Source organism: Pestalotiopsis fici, assembly GCF_000516985.1.
Source record: "Pestalotiopsis fici W106-1 unplaced genomic scaffold PFICI_Scf_3, whole genome shotgun sequence".
In the NCBI taxonomy this organism is placed as follows: Eukaryota; Fungi; Ascomycota; class Sordariomycetes; order Amphisphaeriales; family Sporocadaceae; genus Pestalotiopsis; species Pestalotiopsis fici.
The window spans coordinates 5,521,510-5,544,580 of NW_006917093.1; the positions used below are offsets into that span (position 1 = coordinate 5,521,510).

A 23,071-nucleotide genomic window follows, 5' to 3' on the forward strand; every position below is an offset into this window, starting at 1 on the left:
AAAATGAATCGATGCATTGACTATTCATGAGGGGTGTATTTGTCATTGTCAATCATTGCACATCTGGCACAATTCCACAGCCTGACGTATTCGTGTTTTCATCTCCTGAGATGCAGTCTCTCATGCCTCCTCAGATCGTTTAGTCTGGTAAATCTCCTGTTGCAGGTCTGACAGCTGTACGGGCGATCACCGAAATGACTGCGCATGTGCCCGTCCAAGTTGATCTTTCTCGTAAACTTCTTCTTACAGATTCGGCAATCAAAGCGTGCTTCACTGCTCTGTCTGTTGTTGCGCTGTGGGAACGGGCTCTGTCCTTCGGCCGCATCCGAATGGTAGTTCTTCTTGTGCCTCTCGAGGTCCTTGTTGGATATAAATCCAGCTTCCGCCATTGTACAACCAGGCGCCGTACACATGAATGGCCTATCGTGTCGGGCAATGTGACGCTTGCGTTGCTTTTCATCCTTCAACCCTTCGTGAAAGTAGTCGCACCGTGTCCTTGGGCATTTGTACAGGTTCTTGCCATAATACTCATAGAGATTCTGGGGTCTCTCATTTTTGGCTTCTCCCAGCGCCTCGATTGCTTTTCGGTTGTCCTCTAGTACCTTTTCCATTTCTTTCAGGCATGGTTTGTTGCGGTTTTCGATGCCCTCCTTTTCGTGCTTCGAGACGTGAACCCAGAGATCGAATAGTATTTTGTAGAAAGGTCTCCCTTCTAGGCTGGCGCAATCAGTCTTGGCTTGCACCTTGACCTCTTCCAGGTCGATATGACTGGGCTCGCTTCCAGCCGAGCTTGGCGCGGCGTCCACGTCATCAACAGAATCTCGGTACCTGTCCATAAAGACCACCAGGACTTCGGCAAATTTCTGAGACTTTGGTCCGTCAATGGTGAGCTCCTGGATTTTTAGCACTTCCGCGATGTGATAGAACCACTGGGACACCGCATAGTCCTGGAAAGCGTAGAAACCATCACTGGCGAATGACTTTCTCAAGGGGACCAAGATTCCTTTATTGAAGCATGGAAACGTCAGGTATTCCATACACAAAGTGGCTAGATCAAATTGGACCTCTTCCTTGCTGACGTGCTCACTTTCGAGGATGTATCTAATGAGGATGAGTCAGAGTTAAAATGGAAAAAAATAGATACGATAACGTACCTGTGAGCTGTCAGATGTATGAGTTCCACCTTGTTGCCTGGATTCACGTGGACGAGCGTTCCGCAAAACTTTTGCACATCAGGGATGAATCCATGCTGTTGGAGCTCAACCGATTCGTTATGTCGCTCAATCGAGGCAATAGCTCGTATCTCGTGCCAGTGGAGAGTACGCATGGCGCATGTCAACCAACCAAAAATGCACTTGGCCTTATTCCATTGCTCCGAGTCCAGAGACTTTTTGAGGTTCTCCAGCAAGCGATTATATCTGGTTTGGTGTAAGCACTTTGTACAGCTGAATAAAGCAAAACATTTCAGAGAGTCTGAGAGAAAGTTGGACGTACGCCTCGTGAATTGTCTTGGGGAAATGGCCATCTTCTAATCTGTGGTCTAAATCTGCCCTCGAGACAGACCCTTCAAGGTGGTCGAGTGTGAGTCTGGCAAAGAGAAACATTCCTGGGAGCGGTAAGCTAAGTCAGAACTAATATTCGTTGGGACAGAGATTAATCTTAAGCACCTTCAGCCGTATCAGAAATCTTCTTGATTATATACTTTTTCATGTCGATGTTGAGATCAAACCGTGGGTCGAAATCGGCAAGCCGCTGACCAACATACATCTTGATGGCCGCCTCGTTGTGTTCCGCTTCGATTTTGAAGATGCCTGCATTCGCAGATTCCGTTGAGAGTGGTTTCTTGATTTCGGGTAGTTCACGACTGATGATCAATAGTCTTAAACTTCCAGGCTCGATCGTGTCCTGCTGCGTAACCACGGAGCTAAGAGTCCTTAGTGTGTCTTTGATTACAGGCTTTTCACACTCATCCAAGCCATCAACAACAATGTATTGGCCTGGTATGATTTCGAAAAATGTCTTCAACAATGATTCTGCTGTTTCCTCGGCATTCAGATATTGTTGGCCAGAATTACTCTTCTTATCACAGCAGTGTGCGATGAGATGTCTGAACCTTTCCTCTTCGCGGATGTGCATGAGTTGGCGGTACAGCAATCCTCTGGAAATGGCTAGAAATGTCCGGGCAGTTGGATCTTTCCCGTCGCAATAGAAATAGGTGGCCTTGCAAGGAGTTCCTGCTGAGGTTTCGTTTTTCACACATTTCTCGACAAGATATGAAGCCAACGTAGATTTTCCTGGATTATCTTTAGCATGGCTTAAGCAAGACTCAGGTTAGCGCAGGACTCTCCAGAATGGAGGACTTACCAGCGCCCATACTGCCATTGATCCACAGAATGGGATGCATTGATGTTGATTTTGGATCCAGCCAGTTGCCAACAGAATCTACATCATCGATCCACTCACAGGTACCCGGAAACTTCATTCGATCCTTACATAATCTCTCATGAGTCGCATCAGAAGTATTCTGATCAGCCAGGATCCAGCGCAATGCGTCCCCAAACTGGTCCTCGCGTCGCTCTGACTCTCTGCGGTTGTGTTCTTCTTCTTCTTTGTTACAGTCGTTCTCGTGGGCGAAGACTTTGCTTCTCAGGTCTGTTATGTCATTGGGAGATAGTGAGCTCTCCTGGACAGGAGAGGGTTGGCCTGCCAAGCACTGCTGTCCATATTCCACGACGGTCTTGTGCTTTCTCATTCTGCCCTCGAGATACGACATGTCATTCTTTTCGAATTCCTTCCATGCAGACTTGAAGATCTTCTTCCGACCTATATAGCGAATTGAGTTTCAGATAAGCAAAACAAGTGAAAATAAGAATCCATGAAATACCTTTGTCGGAGAACTGAGTGAAACATTGATAAGCTCCCGAATGAAAGTCGAGGATATCTGAATACAAAGCGACAAGGCACTTTCTCATGCCAGTGGTCTCGATGAAAAGAGGTTCAAGATCTTTCAATTTGGGAATGTTTTTGCCAATGCTCTCGTATGCGCTCAAAAGGCCATCTGACCCGTCCTTGAAAGTGCTCGTCGCAGTCTACAAAGAAAACATGAGTGCTTTGGGTTTAATGGTAATGTTGCTGACCTGCTCTTACCTGAAGAAGGAACTGCATCGCACCCCATATATAAGAGATGTAGAATTCGCCGTTTGAGAACTTCTTCAAAATGACTTGAAGCTCTTGGAGTCTGAATAGGAACTGCTCGATCCTCCGGAAGTTTGACAAGGCAGCCATCCTCTCTTGATCTCTCTGTATGAGATAACATTCATATTTGAGCTTCATTGCAGTGCCTGTCTGGAATCTTGAAAGATGGCCATCCGAGATTTTCTTTCTGAATTGGTTCAAGGCTTCGCGGAGTGCGGTATCTGTTTGAACGTCGCCGCCTCCGGCATTCAAGCCTACCGACGCCATGTTGACCTCACGAGCAATACGGTCGCCGCTAGAACTGTTTGAAGTCTAATCCAAGATCAGAGTCTGATGGATTTTGCAAATAAATTCTCTCATATCTTCTCCCCTTTTCTTTTCGCGCCTTGTGAAACATCGTCAGACTGCCTTGCCACGACTTGCTGCTGTCGGGCTCGATAAGGCTGGGCGACCATGCATTGCTCCGCCACACAATTCACACACAAGCCGGGCGTACCTCAAGCGCCCCCCTCCCGTGTAAGCGAAAGCCTTGGGCACAATTGCCGTGCACAGCAATCTTATTAGGCAACCTTGAGGCGCTGTTTTTTTCCATCGTGAAGGCTGGCCAAAAGTGCCCGGCGAATAGCATCGCGTGCATGGGCGATCGTCGGCCGGTGCCCTGCAGCGCTTGTCAGGCCTGCTAACCCATAAGCATTGATAGGCTCTTGCTCCCCTTGACGAGCCGCTCCCCTCGCCAAGCAAGTCCACCACTGATTGGCTCTATACGTGCGGCAAAAGAAAGAGACTGCCTCACCTTTAGGTAGGTATGCAATGCATGCATGCATGCAGCAAATAGTCAGCTCGTGCGCAGATGTGGTTCGCGTTACGCCGCCGAGCGAGGCTGAGTCCATGCTTGATCTATTCGTTGTCGCTTCTTTTTTCTTCTTCGTAAAAGTACATGAATCGCGCCGAACAAATCTGGGCCTGTCAATGTTTGCGAGTTGACTCCAACGTCTTTAGCAGGGTGACATGGGAGACGGCGTCGTTTCCTTTGCCACCAACAACAATTTATTGCACAATGGTGGACTTAAAACGATTGTTGAATGACGATACACCAGATTATCATCATTCGAGGCCACGGCTTTATGGGCAAGATGTTGACTTGTTAGTCACTTCCTCATCTTTGGTTCCGTGCTGACCGAGAGACCCTTCAACGTGGGGCAGGACTAACGGGTATGCAGGGCTTGGAACCACTATCCGGTAGGCGGAAGTAGTGATGGTGTTGTTGATTTCACCGACCTTCTCAGTAGTTTCGGCGACGCCTCACTGGAAGGACCGTTAGACTTTGATTTTGGTGCAGAAAACTTGAACAATTTTCAGGAATGGGCCGACGACCACGCAGAGATTACTGGCGAGCCCAGTTCATCGTCCCCTAGTGACTTTGACACTGCCATGAGCAACAATACACCTGGTCCTTCACAAGAGTCCAGCACGGCCAGGGAAAGAGCAGGCTTGAATGACTGCGATGTCTGTTATGGAATGGTAGGTTCTTTCTGTTCGCCAGTTATGTGGCAAGCTCAATTTCAAGACACACATGGGCCGGGGCGTCAATAACAGGATGGTTGGCAGTGGGAACAGAGAATATTGGTGTCATCTAAACCCCTTATACCCTGCTGACTTGTTGATGCAGCTGTACAATGCCGATGTCAAGGTCGCCGGGGACATGGCTCTCCTGGACGAGAAATTGAAGCCAACACAAACAACGACACGTAATCATCGGTTCAAATTAAAGGATTCGGGAGACCACATCCAATTGAACTTCTCCGATGGAACAGAACTTGGAATATTGCGCACGAACCTGTTGAAAGGGCTTAGCAGTCTGCTTGGGTTACCCCAGTTACACTTTGAGGCTGTAGCGGATACCGGCGTCATTCGAGACACAATCGGTCGGGTTACCAAGGCTTCTGATGCGCTTGTGAGGGTCAACATCAACATCTATGGCCCTCCCGACCAGGCCGATCATATCGGGTCGCAGCTTTCTGAGCACAAACTGTGGTTGCAAAAGCCAGAGCAGCCCATTGCACATGTCGTATACAAGAACCCTCACATTTTGGAGTTTGAAGACCTAGACCTCAGTTCGATCGATCAGACAATCAACCCAGTTGAGAGTGGCAGCAGGCCAGTACCACGGACTGCAGAAGAACACCTCCGCAGAACTATGGATGAAGTGTATAGCTCGACGAGGAGGCAAAATGAGCTTACGCGAAGAGCCGTCAGTGGACGCATCACGACTTCCATGCTCGAGTGAGTAACAATTCCTTTACACAAATCGCAAACCAAAGTCAATCAATATGCTAAATGCACGTGTCACGACAAGTCATCAGAAAGAAGCGCTCGAATTCATGACGCAGAGGGAGACGGGCGAAATCAGTGACGAATTTCGGCTTTGGAGAGAGGTTGTGGTTAGGGGAGAAACCAAGTAGGGATCAGGCCAGCTTTCTATGCTTCCGTTATACTGATCAGTGACAAGGTATCAACATGAGATTACCAAAGCCCAATCGCGACTCCGGCCCGATGAGAAAGGGGGAGGCATCTTGGCGGATGAAATGGGCATGGGTAAATCCCTTTCTATACTCTCTCTGATTGTAGACACTCTTGAAAAGGGGCAGAGCTGGGCCGAAAATAGGAGATCCGAGGACCGGACTGGTCCCTTAAAGGATCACACTCGATCCACACTAATTGTAGTATCTTCTGCACGTAAGGCACACCCTTTGCAGTGACTTCATTCTCGTTTCACTAACCAGGCTCTAGTTCTCATCAACAATTGGTGTAACGAGATTCAAGAGTAAGTTATTTCCGCCCTCGATGTCGTGCGCAGTACGCTTATCCAAATTCAAGACATCTTGAAAACTCGCTAAATGTAATTCGGTATCATGGCCCAAATCGTCCCAAAGATAAAACTGGACTGGACATTCTGGTCGATTCGGACATTGTCATTACCACGTACAATACGCTTGCAAAGGAATGGAGCACACCTGGGCGCGAAAAGTCTAGCCTATTGCACAGCATCGAATGGTTTCGAGTGGTACTTGATGAAGGTATCCGCAACACCCTAACATACGCATACTCTTGTACTAATATTTCCAGCCCATATTATTCGCCGTCAAGCCACCACCTTCTATAAGACCTGTGCTGCCCTCGAAGCGGACTCAAGATGGTGTCTCACGGGCACACCCATTCAAAATAAGCTAGAAGACATTGGTGCATTGTTTTGCTTCATCAAGGCGAGACCATTCCACGACATGCGACAATTCCGGAGTTCAATCGTCATCCCTTACGAACAAAGCGAAGACGCGACTGCAATCGAGAGGTTGGTCTTATTGAACGACTCGCTTTGCCTACGTCGAACCAGGGAACTTATAGACCTTCCTGAATTGAAAGTTGAAGTTCGCGAATTGGACTTCAACGAGGCAGAGAGGAAACAGTATGAGAAGACCAAGGCAACGCTTCTGCGAAAATTAAAGCAAAAGGTCGGCGAGCACGAGCAAACCAGCAAGTTTGGCCTTTTCCAAGTGCAGCTGCAACTTCGCATTCTATGTAACCACGGAACCTTTCAGAAGCACTTTTCCTGGGTGAATAGTCAACGCGATGCCAATGAGGCGATCCTCTCGAGCGGAGCAGGGAACGCCCAGATCAACTGCAACGGCTGCCGCTGGCCCATGCCGGTGCTAGGCTCAAACAAGGTCTACAGAGAATTCGTAGAAAATTGCAAGCACGTCTTGTGTTTGGACTGTCTTGAAGAGGCTGCGTCTTCTCAAGGGGCCGAGGGCACTCAGAGGCACTGTCCATTGTGCAACACACCCCAAGCAGTGGCCGCAAAGAATGCGACAAGATCACACAACAACACAACTCGTCGAGGAGAAGATGGCGAGCTGGATGATTTGGATTATTTCAATAGTAATGGCCATTCGACAAAGATGGATGTCTTGATCCGCAACGTCAGGACCGATTTGGACCAGACAAAAAGGTGAGTCGGGCATTGTTCCAAGCATTTTTTTTTTCCAGGCGGAAATAGCTAAACAACCGATCCAAGTATCATATTTTCATGCTGGACCCGTACACTAAACCTGGTCGAGAGGCATCTCAGGCTGGCAGGCATCTCTTTTTCCCGTATTGACGGCGAATGCCCCTTGTCAAGGAGACAGAAGATTCTTGACGACTTTCGACAACCTACGGGTGATCGGATCCTTCTCATGACGACGGGTACGGGTGCATTTGGGTAAGTTTAAGAATAATGCTGTGAAACTTGGCTTCACTCTGCTTACAAACAACAGGTTGAACTTGACCTGCGCAAACCGCGTATTCATTGTTGAGCTACAGTGGAATCCGAGCGTCGAGAGCCAGGCAATCGCAAGAGCCATCCGACTGGGTCAGAGTCAGCATGTCAAGGTGATACGATACATTATGAACGATAGTGTGGAACAGGTGTGTATTCCCCCCTCCATGAGCATTGGAGACCCAGAGTTCTTCCTCGTTTCATGACATTGGATCACTGATACCATTTTGCAGGAAATGCGATCCCAGCAGAAGCGCAAGTTGAACATGGCCAAAAAGGGGTTTGATGATGAAATGGAGCAGTAGGCACATAATCAATGGTCAATCATGCTTGATAGATGCGAACACAATGCAATGCTCAATCGGTAGAAATTTGATATTCTTTTTTGAGTTTCCAGCTCAAGATGAGTGATGTTGCTCTCAAGGGATGCATGACATACTATATGTACACATTACCATCGATTAAATCTCATGTGTCCCATGCTGCCTAATCACCAACAAATCTCTCGCTATCGCTTCAATGAAACCTCAAGTTCGACCCGTCAACAACTCTGCAGTGTCGACACCGGGGTAACCAGTGCCATAGTCTGGGTCATGTCCATTCAACAAATAACACTCATGGGAGCTGCCGTACGAGGTCGAGGCCACCCAGACAACGTAGACGCAGTCGCTTGTCGTGGAGCACGCCTCAATACAACTGTCCATGTCGGGCTGGATGGCCACGTCGAGGGTGTTGAACTCGTCGGCCACAAAGAGGCTGTTCTGGACAATGCGATAGGACAGGCCATTGTCGCTTTCATAGTTGGCCGAGGGGTAAGAGGCGGACGAGGTCACGGCGGGCGCCTCGGCTGCGTATGACGATGCGGCGCTGACAGTGGTGCTGGCCGGGACCCTGGTGGCTGAGGCTGCGTAGCCCGAAGACGCGGTTGGGTATACAGATGCTTCCGTGCTCGTCGACCCAGTGGCTACGACCTTGCTGGTCTGAAAGGTCGATGGCGAATATTGAGAGATGATGACAGATGAGCTCCCGGGTGTATATGGCGACGGTCTGATCATGGTGCTGTTGGACGAGCTTGCGCTCGACAGGGCCGGGGATCCAGATGATGATGATGGTGGTGATGATGCCGGTGCGCTGACGGGGTATGTCGGCACAGTGGTGTTGATTCCACCACTCGTCCACGACGAAGTTGCCGAGCTGGACCATGTAAATGTCGGCAAAGTTTCAGCAAATGTCGATAATGTCGAAAGTACTATCGTGTTGTTGAGTAGAGGAGCGGCCGAAGATTCTGCTGCTGCTGTAGTGGACTCCGAGTACGTCGTGACAGGAATACTCGCGCTGCTGGTCCATGACGTCGTGGTTGAGCTTGACCAGGTAAATGCCGGCAAACTCTCGGCAAATGTCGACAGCGTTGACAGCACTATGGTGTTGTTGATGAGAGGCGTGGCAGACGCTTGGGTCGCGGATTCCGAATATGTCGCCACGGGAATCTTGGTGCTGCTGCTACTAGCGAATGACGTGGTTGTCGAACTCGACGACCAGGTGAATGCGGGAAGACTTTCTGCAAAGGTCGAGAGAGTTGATAATACTATAGTATTATTCACAATGGGACTGGCGGACAAGCTTGGCGTGTGTACCGAGTACGTTGAAAATGTGCTTGTAGTGCTAGTTTCCTCCCTCGTGCTAGTTGCGAGACTCTCCGAGTATGTAGACGAAGTGCTGACGGCGCTGTTGGGTACGGTCGAGGATGCCGAGTCTGGCGAGTCGACTGCCGGAGTGCGCACCATTGAAGTGCTAGCAGTATTCTCAGTCCATGAAGTCGTGATCGGAGAATCTTCCGAAACTGCAGCCAGTGACGTCTCGGAGTAAGGTCCGGACTCGCTCGTGGTGCCGTTGCTCCAGTATGACGAGGTGTACGAGTATGCGGATGAAACGGACGTGACAATATCCGTCTTGGTGACATAAATGGTCCCCGGCGCCTCAGTGGCAGCCGAAGCAACGCCGGCGACGGTGGCGGTCGTGGTGATCATGATAGTAGTTGGTGCCGCGATGCAGGAGCAAATCGTCTCGGCAGCAGATGACGGACCCGCAGTGAGTTGTGAAAAGAGACTCTCCTCGTACGGTACCGATGACGATGAGCTTTCCGTCTGGGCTAGCGTTGCCGATGAAGCCATTGTCTGAAAACTACTGGTTGCCACAGTACTGTTTCTTGCCGAGTAGGTTGCCACCGGAAGGCTTGAAGATGATGCGGCAGTCACCGCAAAGGTGGACTGCGGCAAGAGAGTATACTCATCCACTGAGCTTGCCGTCTCGGCCAACGTGACCGATGATGCCCTTGATGATGAGATGGCCAGCGATGAGTTTGAATACAGAGGGACTGAAGCCACTCCGGTCGAATAACGCGGCGAACTGTCCTTTGTTACCGAAGCCGAAGACTCTGGTGAAGATTCGGCGTATGATCTTGGCTTGTAATTGTCTCTTTTCACATTCACTGGAGTCACGTCCGCGACAACGGCTGTTGACGTCTCTGTGACGCTTACAACTACAAAAGCCCCAAACGAGTGAGCCGAAGTCGCCTCTGCAATGACCGTAGTGGTTACCGTCTGCGTTACAGTAGAGCTTTGGTATGTGGAAGAACAAAAGGCTTGAGCGGCCGACCATGTGGCCAGGGGCGCATACGAAGAGTAAAGGTCGCCATTGCACACATTGTCGGCGGCTGAGCGCGCGACAGCGGCGGCGGTAGCATGTTCAGCAAGAAGGAATGCGGCACCCAGGCCGGAAAAGAATGTAGAAAAATGCATTATCGTAAAGAGTGGAAAAAAAAGACCGACTGGCAAGAAAGAAAAAGAGTGTCGCGCCTATACAGACAACGTGCCAAAAGAGAAGGGAAAAAAAGGTCAGTGAGGCTCCGGCTCAACGTGCAAACCAAAGGAAACGAAACATTGTCATGATGAACATGGAACTGCGGATTTCCATATAAAGAGGGAAACATCCGATCACCACTTTAGACGACAAGTCCTGACTCATATAACTTCGAAACGTTGAATCCACTCCAAAGTGCCAGTAGTGGGTTATAGCGCCCCCCTGGACCATGCCAAGGTTGCCTCTTGGACCGAATTAGGGCCAAGCCAAACGCCTGGGGTCCCTTTGCCTAGGCCAGGAAAGACCTAGTATTTCATTTATTTCCAGACTGCTTGGGCCTAGACATGAGAACTGACGAACGGTGGCGGTCATGGCCGTGATGCATTCGTCAAAGGTACCTTTTCCCGGTTGTCAGATGAGCTTTAAATCACATAGAATTCATGATCCAAGAGATGAAACACAATATTTGAACATCTCTTGCATTCAGCATCTGGCTCTTGACTTTTTGCTTCACATTGTTCGACTTGGATTTGCAGTACTACCAGGTAGCCTCAAGGCCGAATTGGGGGGGGGGGGGGGGTGGAGAGAAGATCTGCACTATAAGCTTATGTACCCCAGATTAGTATGGCTTGGTCTCACTTCTTCCTGTTGGTTTTGGATTAATTCAATACGAGTTCCATGATGCGACCATGCTCTGCCGTCACATTTTGCGGCTCTGCTAGCCGAGAAGAATTATCCGAGATTTTTTTTTCATCTTAGTATCGTAGATTTGTAACTGTACAATAGACGTATCCCCTCCATAGAAACTCCAAGTATATCCGCCCGCACCCAATCATAATACTCCAAGGCTCCTTATCTGCTAGTATCCACAACATATCTTCCGGCAATCTGTCCCTGCTCCATCATCTTGTACACATTCTGCAACTCGCTGAGTCCTACAGTCTTGAAGGGAGCATTGATCAGGCCTCGTCGGAAGAAGTCAATGGCCTCGGCCGTGTCCTGGCGATTTCCGACGTACGAGCCCTTGATGGTGACCATTCTGGTGACGGTGTCAAAGACGGGGGCCTTGAGGAAAGCATTGGCCGGCAGACCGACGCAGACAATGGTGCCGCGGCTGCGGACGTACTCGCTGGCCTGCTGGAAGGGCTTCTCGTTGACGGCCAGCACAATAACGCCGTGGGGACCCAGGCCGTCGGCCGTGGCCTTCTTGACGTCCTGCACCAGGTTCTTGGACGTGGTAAAGTCGACATAGGCCGCGGCGCCCAGCTTGTCGACGCACATCGTGCGCTTCTCCTCGCCGCCGTCAATGGCAATGGCGTGGATACCCATGGCCTTGGCGTATTGCAGGGCCATGGAGCCCAGACCGCCACCGGCGCCGATAATGGTCACGTATTGGCCGGGCTTGACGCCCGACTCCTTCAGAGCCTTGTACACCGTGATACCAGCGCACAGAACTGGCGAGATGGCTTCAAGATCGCACTCCTTGGGGATGCGGGCAATGTGGTTGGCCTTGGCGATACAGTATTGCTGGAATGAACCATCGACCGTGTAACCAGAGAGGAGAGGCTCCGGGCAAAGAGGCTCGTCTGCTTGCCGGCAGAAGTAGCAGTCCATGCATGATCCGTTTAACCACTTGACACCTGCGTAGTCGCCAATCTCGACATCTTTGACCAGTTCGCCCCTTGCCACAACCACACCAGCGCCTTCGTGGCCTCCAACCAGTGGCATTTTTGTGGGTAGCGGCCAATCGCCCATCATGGCGTGAACTAAACAGATATTGCATCAGTACTTTTGTACTTTATTCCCTCCAGAAGGTTAAAAGCTCACGATCTGTGTGGCAAACACCACTGTACTTGATGTTGATGAGGACCTCGTCCGGGCCGGGCTTCTGGACTGGAATTTTCTTGTAGACGACGGCTATAAAACGTGTTAGTATGATCAACTGTCTTCAATTGTGAAATTTATAATGGGAATCTGTATTGGTAAGGAATGGAATGTGGACTTACGTCCGCCCTTGGCCTCGACCACCTGGGCCCATTGCTCGGTAGGAATTTCTTGAGACATTTTGAATAGGTAGGTATAGGAATGGGTATAAACTGGTAGTAGCAAGTGTGTTGTGTGTTGTGTGTGTATGTATATGTATGGATTGTAAAGAAGCAGAAGAGACTGTTTAGCCAAATGCTTAATGGTATGATGAGTCAGTAAACCTTGATGATTCAGAATGTTGTGTTTGAAAATATCGTGTGATTATCTCGAGTTTATATATTCACATCTCACTGTCTCCTGTTGCGAGCTTCTCACTAGTGCCGAGATCTCCTGGTAAAAGATTGTCCCCGCACGCCAAACCTGCAAACCTGATATGCGGTAGGTACTGGGTAGGCGAAAATAGCTTCTCTGGGAAGCGAGAGAAAAATCATACTTTTCGGCCAATCCCTCAATGACGGGTCCATTCTCATACTCACCAGAGTCCTTCGTTTGCCTGTGAGTTGTCGGCAAACCTTGTCGATTGACAGTCCATTTCGAGCCTAGCATGGGAATAGGCCCTTCTCCTGTCGCTGCCCACTGAGCAAAATCTCACTGTCCCCAATAGACTTACAGTACCCATCCTACCCCTCACCCAACTACTGTAGTACCCTGACTCCTGCCACGCACAACTCCGTCAGCCCACTGTGACGATGCCTGCGGGATCATCCTGCTTGCGAGGCGGCGAGCAGAGCAACTTCCGGCCGACCGGACGATTGATGGGTAGCGGTTGAGCTTCGCCCGAAATTGTGGATATCTTCAAGCTTACCTCCAGCTGGTATTAGCTGCGCGGCCATGTCATTATCACTGCTCGTGCATGAATCACTCCTCCTAAGAACTGGAGACTAGCTGGAGAATCCGGGGTATTGTATGGTAATGGAAGCCCAGTGTAATGCTGCAAGCTGCTAGAAGCTGGCTTACTGATAAGGCGGTCGACCTCTTCAGGCGGTTTGGCGGTTTGGAGGTGACCCCTGGTTCTGTTATGGCTGCAGCGCGGGGCGTCGATCGTTTCAACAAGGCGGCATTTAGAGTTCAAGCTGCTTTGCTTTGGAGGGCTCGTATCGCACTGTACTGTCCAGGACCACAAAGACAAATGTCAAGCAATTGAGTGATGCATCTCAAGTGCGTGGGGAGACGGTGCAAGCGACACGGTCTTGGCGACGCACGATCCAAGAGCCGGCAGCACCCGCCAACAGGGGTTGTCCTTCGGAAACGAGGAAGTTTGACCATGATCTTACGATTATGGCCAGTATTTTACTCTCTGTCGAGCTTTGAGTGGTCTCGCTTGGAGGGGTAGCTGAGTCTGGACTCCACCTGGAGCCGGCCGGCCGGAGCAACGCGAAAAGAAGAAATATCAGAGTCAAGCAAAGAATCCAACCTCATCTCGTGCGAGTCTCCTGGTTCGCGTGTCACCTGGTCCGTCGTGGTGATTATGATTCGACGCCCGGCTCACTAACCACAACGCTTGCACTTCCCCAGATTCAGGGGCGGTTCCATTCCTAAGGATCCGGGATTGCTCTAACCTAGACATCTCTTGACAGATGCACCGTCGATTAAGGTCCACGTGTAAAATGCACCTTTTCTTTTGTCCTTGGAACTATGCTGAAAATTACTAAGTATGGTGTATTATTATGATCGGCTCCTTTGGCCCTGAGGGACAGCATCCGCTCATCCCAGTGTTTGATGCAAGACGTTCACCTTATAGCTCTCACTCCTCTGTAGCAACTCCTCGTGACTTCCCTTGTCCACACACCTTCCGTCCTCGATCATGAAGATCACATCGGCCCTACGGATCGTGTGCAGCCTGTGAGCAATGGCGATCACCGTGATACCCTTGGTGGCGCGCTCTAAACCGTCTTGGAGCAACCGCTCAGACTCGGCGTCCAGAGCACTAGTCGATTCATCTAGTAGCAAAAGTCGCGGCTGTCGAACCAATGCTCTGGCAATGGATAGTCGCTGCTTCTGACCTCCAGACAGCTGACCACCACTGGGACCGACCTGGGTCTCGTAGCCATCGGGCAATGCCATGATGGTGTCATGGATGTTGGCCAACTTACACGCCTGCTCAATCTCGGCATCTGTTGGTTCATGATCTGGCCGGGCACCCAGTCCCACGTTGAATCGCAGGGTACCGTCGAAAAGAATGTTGTCTTGTGGCACAAGTCCAATGTCGTCTCTGAACACGGGCTCCTCCCTGGCGGCGATGTCGACACCATCGACTTCAATCTTTCCCGACTCTGGGTGGTACATGCGCTCCATGAGTGAGATGATGGTCGACTTTCCTGCTCCACTGGGACCAACGAGGGCACAGAATTGTCCCGGCTTGATCTCGATATCCAGACCCTTTAGTACTTGTCGGTTCGGGCGTGCAGGGTACGAGAAGACGAGTTGATTGAACTTGACACTCATACCACCCTCAATATGAGGCTGGACATTCTTCATCTCGACAGCAGCCTCGGGATCCTTCTCGGCCGACGGCTTCTTAGCCACATCCTTGCTTGAACCTTGGTCGATCAAGTCAAATATGCGGCCTGCGGCTCTACCGGCATTGCCTACCTCTGGCGCCAAGGTGAAAAGCTCACCCCATTGCTGAGCACTGATCAGCAGTGCGACGAGAACGATGAAGAATTCTGTCTGAGTGTTGTGTCCTTCAATAATCTGTCTCGAACCCCACCAGTACGCGAGCGAGTAGATCAGGTTCGCAACAGCGTAGGTAACAGCAAGGAACAGGTTGGCCCACAGACTGGTGCGCAGGTAATCCTGTCTGGGATGCTTGAGAGATCGCCAGTATGTTGCCTCGACCTCTCGTTCCAGGGAAAGGGCCGCCACAGTCTTGATTGATGTCACTGCCTCGACAGTGATGCCTACTGACTTGGCAAATGCCGTTTCATGCTTCCTGGCAAACTTGTGATGCAATCTCATTTGCATAACACCGGCACCAAGCATGATGGGGACGACTGCCAAACACACAAGGGCAATTCTCCAAGCAAGGACATGTGACAGGGTCACAGCGACGAGGAAGTTGACGCAGATCGAGAACAAGGTACCAATAATCGAACCGGTCAGGGAGCCGAGCGCGTTGGAATCAGCCGTGATGTAGTTGAGCAGGGTTGACGGGGTTCTTCCTTCCGACTGGTGCCATTGGACATCTTGCTCCATTAGAGACCGCATCGATAACGTTCGAATGCTGAACAGGACCTTTTCGGCGACGTAGCCTGCGCGATTGTTAGCTGACCATTGCCCCCAAAGAACGTACAAAAGCAGATTTAGATATAGGGAGGGGAATATTTCGTGGCTTACCGAAACAAGACCAACTCATAAGACTGGCACAAAACTCAATGATGGCGAGAACGAAGAACATCAGTCCGAAAAAGCTTCCCTTTGATCTAATGTAGCTCTCATCATTGCAAGGGCTCAGTGCGCCGACAGTGTGGCCAAAGATGGAAGCCGAACCAGAGTATGCACCACCGATCATGGTGGATCCTGTAAGGGCCAAGATTGCAAACAGGATATAGGGGCGTGCGTAGTAAAGGAAGGTCTTGATGTTTGTCCAGGCTGTTCTCGTTGATCTGATTTCCTTCTTTTCGGGGGCTGCGTCGTCGGCTGCGTCGTCATCGGCTGTCTTGTTCGAGGAGACATCGACTTCCTTGGTGGCAAAGCCGTCCGTCTTGGAGCCCACCTCATCGCTTCCTCGAGACGGCACGGCGGTACGAATGCTGGATGTCTCTGAGCCTACATTTTGTAAACGCACAAGTGCAGCATAGTCGGCGTCCTTGGCCAAGAGATCCGAGTGTGTTCCCTGCTCAATAACGCGACCGTTACGCATAACAATAATGTTGTCAGCCGTCTTGACAGTAGCTAGTCTGTGAGCGATGGAGACGACGGTTCTACCAACAGTAGCCTCCTCAACCGCCTTTTGAATTCTCATCTCACTAGCTGAGTCAAGTGACGACGTTGCTTCATCCAAAACCAAAATCCGGGGGTCCTTGACAAGAGCTCGAGCGAGTGCAACTCTTTGTTTCTGGCCACCGCTGAGAAGATCTCCACTAGAGCCCACATTGGTTGCCAAGCCGTATTCCAAGGTTCCCAAGAAAATGCCTGCATCAGCCATAGCTGCGGCGTGCTGGACCATATCAACGACCTGCTTGGCGAGTGGACCTTGAGCAGTAGCAGCTGCATCAAGATCCTGTCCATTTCGAGCGTCCTCTGCAATCTTTGCAAATGTGTCGCCAAGCAATAGGGGTTGAAAGACGTCATGCTCGGGCCGTGACGAGTTGAACAAACCAAGGGCAATATTCTCCAGAATCGACCGGTCCAGCAGGAGAGGGTCTTGTTGGACCAAACCGATGTGGCTTCTCAATTCTCGCACGTTCATTTCACGGAGGTTCTTTCCGTCCAAGTAAATGGAGCCCTCATCGGGATCGTAAAGTCGAGTAAGCAGGCCGGCCAGAGTAGATTTGCCGCTACCAGATAGACCGACGACGGCCGTGCGCTTTCCGGCAGGAAAGTGAAGCGATACGCCGCGGATGACTGGAACATCGGGCCGAGAAGGATAGCTGAAGGCAACATTTTCGAGCTTGAAGTCTCCCTCACAAGGCGGACCAGCAGTTGGCGGAGCCTCAATGGTGCCATCAATCTGAGATTGACGGTCGATATCCTCCCTCAATCTCTCAAACGATGCTGTGGCAGATGCGAAGATCTGGATGAAAGGGGCCATTTGACTCAACACAAGCGTACCTAGCGTGAAAAAAATAGATTAGCATTCTGAGAACAATGTATGAAAAAGGGGGTGTAACCTACCGTCCACGACGACAAAAATGATCGTATAGGTGGTACCAACGCTCATGCCTGTAAGCTTGCCACTGACCACATCAGCAATGGCCTGACTTCCTTGCCAATATGCCAATCCATTGGCCGAGTATGCAAGGAAGTACAGACAGCCGGCCTGAAGTGCAGTGGCAATGCCCTTCTTGATACCATCCTTCTGCGCCAGGCTGAGTTTCTCGGTAAATCTTTTTTCCATTCTGTCGTTGGCCCTGAAAGCTTGCACGACCATGATGTTTGAAAGGCCTTCCTGGGCCACAGATGCAGCCTCAGCCAGGTGCTTTTGCACACGCTTGGAGTACTTGCCAATGAATTTGCCACCAAAGTAGCCCATGCACATGAATGCTGGGAGGAGAGAGGCAAGAATACCAGCAAGCTTTGCGTACTTGACAAAGGCAACGATGTAGGCCGTCACAAACATGGAGGAAACGCCGAGGACGACGCCAACCTTTTCCGATGTGCCATTCTGGATAGTGGCAATGTCGGCAGTGAGTCGCGACGAGACATCTCCAGCGGGCCTCTTGTCAAAGTACGAAACTTCCTGTTTCAACAGTGATCTAAAGTACTTTGCCCTGAGGCGATGGGCCAGACGGTTGCCGAACAGGTTCCAGCTGACAATGTAGAGGTAGATCAAGACAAACTGGGCAATGGCGAGGTAGACAACGATTAGAACCTTGGAGTTGATGCCTTCCTGGTATTGTTCGGCGTCGGTTTCTTCCTCTGCGGCACAAGTTGCAGAGTTGAGGCTATCCAAGAGCTGACCAAAGATGATTCCGACCAGGGGAAAAGGAACACCGGATGCACATCCCGACAGGACTCCGACTATAAGCAGGGCAATATCGAGAAACGCGGGCTCGGCATAGAAGAGAAGGCGGAAATAATTGGCAAAACCACTCATGGCCTTTGGAGGCGGGTTAGAATATACTCGAGAGGACAGATGATAACAAGGGGAGAAAACTGCAAGGAAAACAAGGCGGTGAACTCACGCCTTCTGAAGATTTGGTAGTCTCCTTGGTGGTTGGAATATCTTTCGATTCGGCGGCAGCGGGCAGCGGCGACGCGACGACAACTTCGGCCGCGGCCTGCTGCTGCTGCAGCTGCTGCTGATCTTGAGCGGCCTGCCCACTCATTCTTTTTGTCGGTCAGGAAACAAAACGAGTGAAGCTACCACAAACCCCAAATGCTCATCACTTTTGAGGCCCAAACAAACCTCTTTGAGACCTTGTGAATGACAGCAAGGTAAAGAAGACTTTTCTCTTCCTTCTGGAATATTTCTCTTCTCCAGTCTGGGCTAGTTTGGATTGTTTAGTCAGTCAGTCAAACAACTGTCAAAGGGGGTCTCTTTGCCGTGCCCCGGAAGCAGGTGGTGCCCCTCCCCGACGGACCTGACACGAAGGCCACAAGACGACGAAAGGAGGGCAAAGAGAATTGATTTGGCCGCCACTTTTTTCGCACCGACTCCATACTGGGGCTCGGTTAGGTAAGTCAATCGCCTTTTGCGATTTGTAAAGGGCCACCGATTGCTTTTGCAGTTACCGTGATGTAACGGTTAATTTGGGCCGCTCCGAGGTACTTGTGAGTACCCGAAAGGCAGTCGGTCGGACGAAGTTCCCCCCTTGTCGCCGACCCCGGTGATTTGTTGTTACCTCCACTTTTCAAAAAATGGCCCCATGTCGCGATGGTCCACATGGCAGCATCTGATAAGATTGATTGATTGATTATCGGCATGGCCGCATTAGGACCAAACCCGCCGCTTAGTTGCAATATTGAGTTATCAGATGGCACTAACTAGTGTGCATTGGACAGATGCAAGCTAGATCTGCAGCAGTCCGCTTTTGTGCCATGATTGTGCACTCTTGCATTAAACAGACAGCTATCCACTCAACCCCTTCCTTGCATGTGCCTGTTTCTTCTTCCCGCCAACCCATTCCTGATCCCGTCTCCCTTCCCGTGGATGCAGTGCACCTAAAGCATTGCTGGTAGGTAAGTTCCAGGGCCCCGCCTGCGCCCCTCAGCCCCCCTCGAGTGAGTGAGCAAGTGACACAGTGAGTATTGCATGGAATTGAAGATGCCTGCTACTGCTGCTACTGCTGCATGACGAACAAACTTAACTTGCTGCACACGTGCTGTGCCCACCGATCTCGCGGGGCTTGTTGTGTCCGGTGTTACAGGCAGGTCATTTACGCGTTATCCAATGTCGGGAGCCTTGACTAGAACAACATCAGCCAAGTCAAGCAAGTTGTATTTCTCACTGAACAGATGCGGATTTCCTGTCAATAAGGAATTGGGAGTTTCTTTGCATCGGTCTGTGGCAGCAACTACTTTGACCAAATTGCGCACCCTTCGTAACTTCTGATTTGGGAGCGCTCGGGACTCTTGGACGTGTGTTGTATCAGGTATACCCATCATAGATCATACCGTGGCTGTCGATCGCTACCCGCAGGTTTCCTACACTATTGCCAGACTACACGTACACTACCACTACTTTCAAGTTCTCACCGTGTGCGTGTGTACGCGGTCAGCTCGTCAGCTAGGAGTTCCAGTAAAGTTCCTGCTTTCGGAACGCGAATTAATGGAACCGTTCAGGCATCATCAAAAATTCCATCCCTACACTTGCATCAGGACCCTGGAGATCCAGCCGATATGTGCCGCAAATCAGCGTGCCGCGCTTAACGCCCCTAGCCATAGCTGGAACCAGGCCTTGCATCCGTCCGATCCTGCCTGATCATTAGTAGTATTATTACCATGGCTGAGCATCTTCAGCTCGGTCGGCTTGCGACCTTGAGGCTCTCCGGAGCATCACCTTCTCACGAATTCGGATCCGTAAATACAGGAACCGACATAAACACAGGCGCCGCCATGACAACAGACGAGAATGACAGCCGTGTCCCTCTGCTGAGCGACCCGGAAGCAGACAGGCGTTCAGACGAGTACGGCGCAACTGGGCATAATAAATCCTCGGCCGAGACTACGACCGACCACGATGAGGCCAGCGATGACGAAGACGACAATGTCTCCGACTCTTCAGACAATGTTCATGGAGGTGTAAAGCAAGCTGATGCTATTAATCTGGTTTGGTCACGGAGTGCGCTGATATTGGCCTACTTTTTGTGAGTAATACTCTTGCTAATTATTGCCATGTTATTTTTCATTGCCATCTCCTCAACAAACAGTGGCGACTAATATCCCGCAAGCATCTTTTTGTGTTCATTTGCCCAGGCATTACAATGGCAAATTCTATCCAATCTCACACCTTACGTCACTAGCGAGTTTTCCTCGCATTCCCTCATTCCAACTATTAGTCTGGTCGCTTCTATATTGAGCGGTACCCTCAAATTGCCCATCTCCAAAATTATTGATGCCTGGGGTCGTCCTCAGGGGTTGGCGGCCATGATACTCCTGGCCACCATTGGCTTGATCCTCATGGCCGCCTGCCAAGACGTCAAGACGTATGCTGCTGCACAAGTACGTTCAACTCCTAATCTGAGCATGCATTCAATATGTTGATCTCCATAATAGGTCTTTTACGAAGTGGGCATCAGTGGCTTCTCATATGTCTTGAACATTATAGTTGCAGATACATCGTCGATGAAGAACCGAACCCTTGCTTTCGCCTTTGCTAACCTGCCGAGTCTGGTGACAACCGTCATCGGTCCCCCCATTGCCAAGGCCTTCCACGAGCGGAGCAGTTGGCGATGGGGCTTTGCGACTTCCGCCGTCCTATTCTTCATCCTGTCGATACCTATTCTGGTACTCCTGATGATCAATGCGCGCAAGGCCGTTCGGCTCGGACTATTGAAAAAGGAGAAGAATGAGCAGAAGTGGACGGTGGAGGGCTTCCTTCACCAGCTCAGGGAGTATGATGGTAAGCAGGGACCATTTTGATTGCGCAGCTTGTATCTAACCATGCTTGCAGCTATCGGGCTGTCCTTGGTGACGTTCGGCCTCACGTTCGTATTCGTGCCAGTGTCTCTCGGTACTGGCGCAGCAGGCATCTGGACTCTTGCTATGCTGATAGCCGGTGTGGTCATGCTGGTGGCGTTTGTGTTCCATGAAAAATACTATGCGCCACGACCAGTCATTGCCTTCTCGCTTCTCTTCTCGCGCAACGTCGCTGGATCATGTCTACTGTCGATTGTACTCTTCATTGCCTACTTCGCGTGGGACTCTTACTACTCATCCTATCTCCAAGTCGTCCATGGTCTGTCCATCACTGAGGCTGGATATATCAACCATATTTACGAGTTTGGATCGACGCTGTGGGGCGTCGTCGTGGGCTACCTCATCAAGGTCTCTGATCGCTACAAGTGGCTTGCCTTGTTGGCACTTCCCGTCCACATTCTCGGAGGCGCATCATTGATTCTGTTCCGTCGACCCGAGACTGAGATTGTCTATTTGGTTCTCGCGCAGGTCATGCTCACGATTGGTGGTAGTACTCTTGTACTATGTGACCAGATAGCAGTCATGGCAGTTAGTAGCCATGAGGATCTCGCCTCTGTCATGGCGATTCTTTCCGTTTCCTACTATGTCGGCTCCGCCGGCGGCAATGCACTCAGCGGATCGATCTGGAACAGCGTTCTACCAAAAGCGTTGGCTGCAGCTCTGCCAGACATGCCCAAGGCTGAGTTGAAGGCGCTCTGCTCAGATCTCAACAAGCAGCTCAGCTACCCGATTGGAACTCCAATTCGTGATGCAATAATCTCTGCCTACAGCACAGCCCAAGTCAGGATGTGCATCACCGGAGCAGCCGTCTCGCTCATCCAGATCATTGCCGTGGCCATCTGGCGAGACGTGAGAGTGAGCAAAGTGAAGCAAGTCAAGGGCAAAGTCGTTTAAGCTTTGACTGTTTTACGCGCTACAGAAAGACTCATTGCAATCATCTAGATTTGTTGGACTGTCCAACATTGTGGATCGTTTCTGGCTTCACCATATCATTATTGAGAAAGCAGCACATGGGCAGATGATAGATCATTGTCGGCGTTTTTGGGCGTTTTGGAACTTTTGGGCAGCAGCTTTGGTGGATATCACAAGAGGTCATCGTGGTCATATGGCGATCGGTTTGCATTAGTTCCCTTGTTTAGTGCCCGAGAAACCTAAGCTTTTCGGTGCGCTAACAGAAATCTTGATTTTCCCGGGTCCAGGTCGGTGAGGAGGATCAGCGGGATGGAACAGAGACAGAGACAGAAACAAGTAAACAAAAGAATTCACCATCTATGCAGTTCATGATGCACAATTGAGTATGTATAGCTTCAACAGTGGCAATGTGTATGTACTCGGATCAAGAAGAGGGCCGAATACCAAGTGCTAGGCTTTGACTCATCGTTTGCATTTTAATCAGATGGATTGTCATGCGGAAAATATCCTCCCTGTTACCGATGCATTTAGCCGAATTCATAATTGAGCGGGGACTACTCCACTTGCGGGTCTTTGCATATGCATCTATACAGCAGATGGGTACGTACCCTTTGAATGTCCTTCAATGTTCTGCTTACAACGGACCACTACGTACACATACATAAGACTGCCGGTCTCGCAGACGATGGAGCGCGTCATTTCCGAGCCATTGGACGCCATTGATCATAATCTTATCTGATGGAATTGATTAGATCTTTACGCTCCACACCACCCCTTCGTTCATCCCTGTGACTTTGCATCACTAAAGAAGTTTTTTTTTCTTTCCCTCTATGCACACACTCCTCACTCTCTCTCACTTTCTCCTCCCCGGGTTCCCGGTCGCCTAGTGGTCCCTCACATCGCTTGAGGATCACCAGGGCCGGCGGCAGGCGACAAGACTGGAGCCAAGCCAAGCTTTAGTCGACGCCGCCCACGATCAGGTAGGTAGGTAATTCGCGAAGT

The 23,071-nt window shown here is 50.5% G+C and overlaps 6 protein-coding genes across 6 annotated transcripts; 2 read left to right on the forward strand and 4 right to left on the reverse strand.

Annotated features, from left to right (window-relative positions):
• Nucleotides 1-98: 98 nt before the first annotated feature.
• On the reverse strand, nt 99-3,462 carry PFICI_05783 (uncharacterized protein; the record flags this gene model as incomplete). The annotated part of the gene is made up of 7 exons (XM_007834364.1): nt 99-1,101; nt 1,155-1,418; nt 1,495-1,606; nt 1,668-2,294; nt 2,365-2,823; nt 2,885-3,089; nt 3,148-3,462. The coding sequence occupies 7 exons, from the start codon at nt 3,460-3,462 to the stop codon at nt 99-101; spliced, it is 2,985 nt and encodes a 994-aa protein (XP_007832555.1).
• A 790-nt stretch (nt 3,463-4,252) lies between these two features.
• PFICI_05784 (uncharacterized protein) lies at nt 4,253-7,815 on the forward strand (the record flags this gene model as incomplete). The annotated part of the gene is made up of 11 exons (XM_007834365.1): nt 4,253-4,338; nt 4,416-4,716; nt 4,865-5,478; nt 5,552-5,653; nt 5,705-5,931; nt 5,986-6,019; nt 6,073-6,272; nt 6,322-7,201; nt 7,268-7,453; nt 7,509-7,659; nt 7,744-7,815. 11 exons carry the CDS (start codon nt 4,253-4,255, stop codon nt 7,813-7,815), a joined length of 2,853 nt encoding a protein of 950 aa, XP_007832556.1.
• A 222-nt stretch (nt 7,816-8,037) lies between these two features.
• PFICI_05785 (uncharacterized protein) lies at nt 8,038-10,308 on the reverse strand (the record flags this gene model as incomplete). The annotated part of the gene is made up of 1 exon (XM_007834366.1): nt 8,038-10,308. One exon carries the CDS (start codon nt 10,306-10,308, stop codon nt 8,038-8,040), a length of 2,271 nt encoding a protein of 756 aa, XP_007832557.1.
• Nucleotides 10,309-11,221: 913 nt separating this feature from the next.
• On the reverse strand, nt 11,222-12,433 carry PFICI_05786 (Alcohol dehydrogenase 1; the record flags this gene model as incomplete). Its single annotated transcript, XM_007834367.1, has 3 exons — nt 11,222-12,135; nt 12,197-12,286; nt 12,376-12,433. 3 exons carry the CDS (start codon nt 12,431-12,433, stop codon nt 11,222-11,224), a joined length of 1,062 nt encoding a protein of 353 aa, XP_007832558.1.
• Nucleotides 12,434-14,059: 1,626 nt separating this feature from the next.
• PFICI_05787 (uncharacterized protein) lies at nt 14,060-18,345 on the reverse strand (the record flags this gene model as incomplete). The annotated part of the gene is made up of 4 exons (XM_007834368.1): nt 14,060-15,606; nt 15,692-17,128; nt 17,192-18,116; nt 18,202-18,345. 4 exons carry the CDS (start codon nt 18,343-18,345, stop codon nt 14,060-14,062), a joined length of 4,053 nt encoding a protein of 1,350 aa, XP_007832559.1.
• Nucleotides 18,346-19,960: 1,615 nt separating this feature from the next.
• PFICI_05788 (uncharacterized protein) lies at nt 19,961-22,051 on the forward strand (the record flags this gene model as incomplete). Its single annotated transcript, XM_007834369.1, has 4 exons — nt 19,961-20,325; nt 20,410-20,680; nt 20,735-21,080; nt 21,132-22,051. 4 exons carry the CDS (start codon nt 19,961-19,963, stop codon nt 22,049-22,051), a joined length of 1,902 nt encoding a protein of 633 aa, XP_007832560.1.
• Between the last annotated feature and the right edge of the window lie 1,020 nt (nt 22,052-23,071).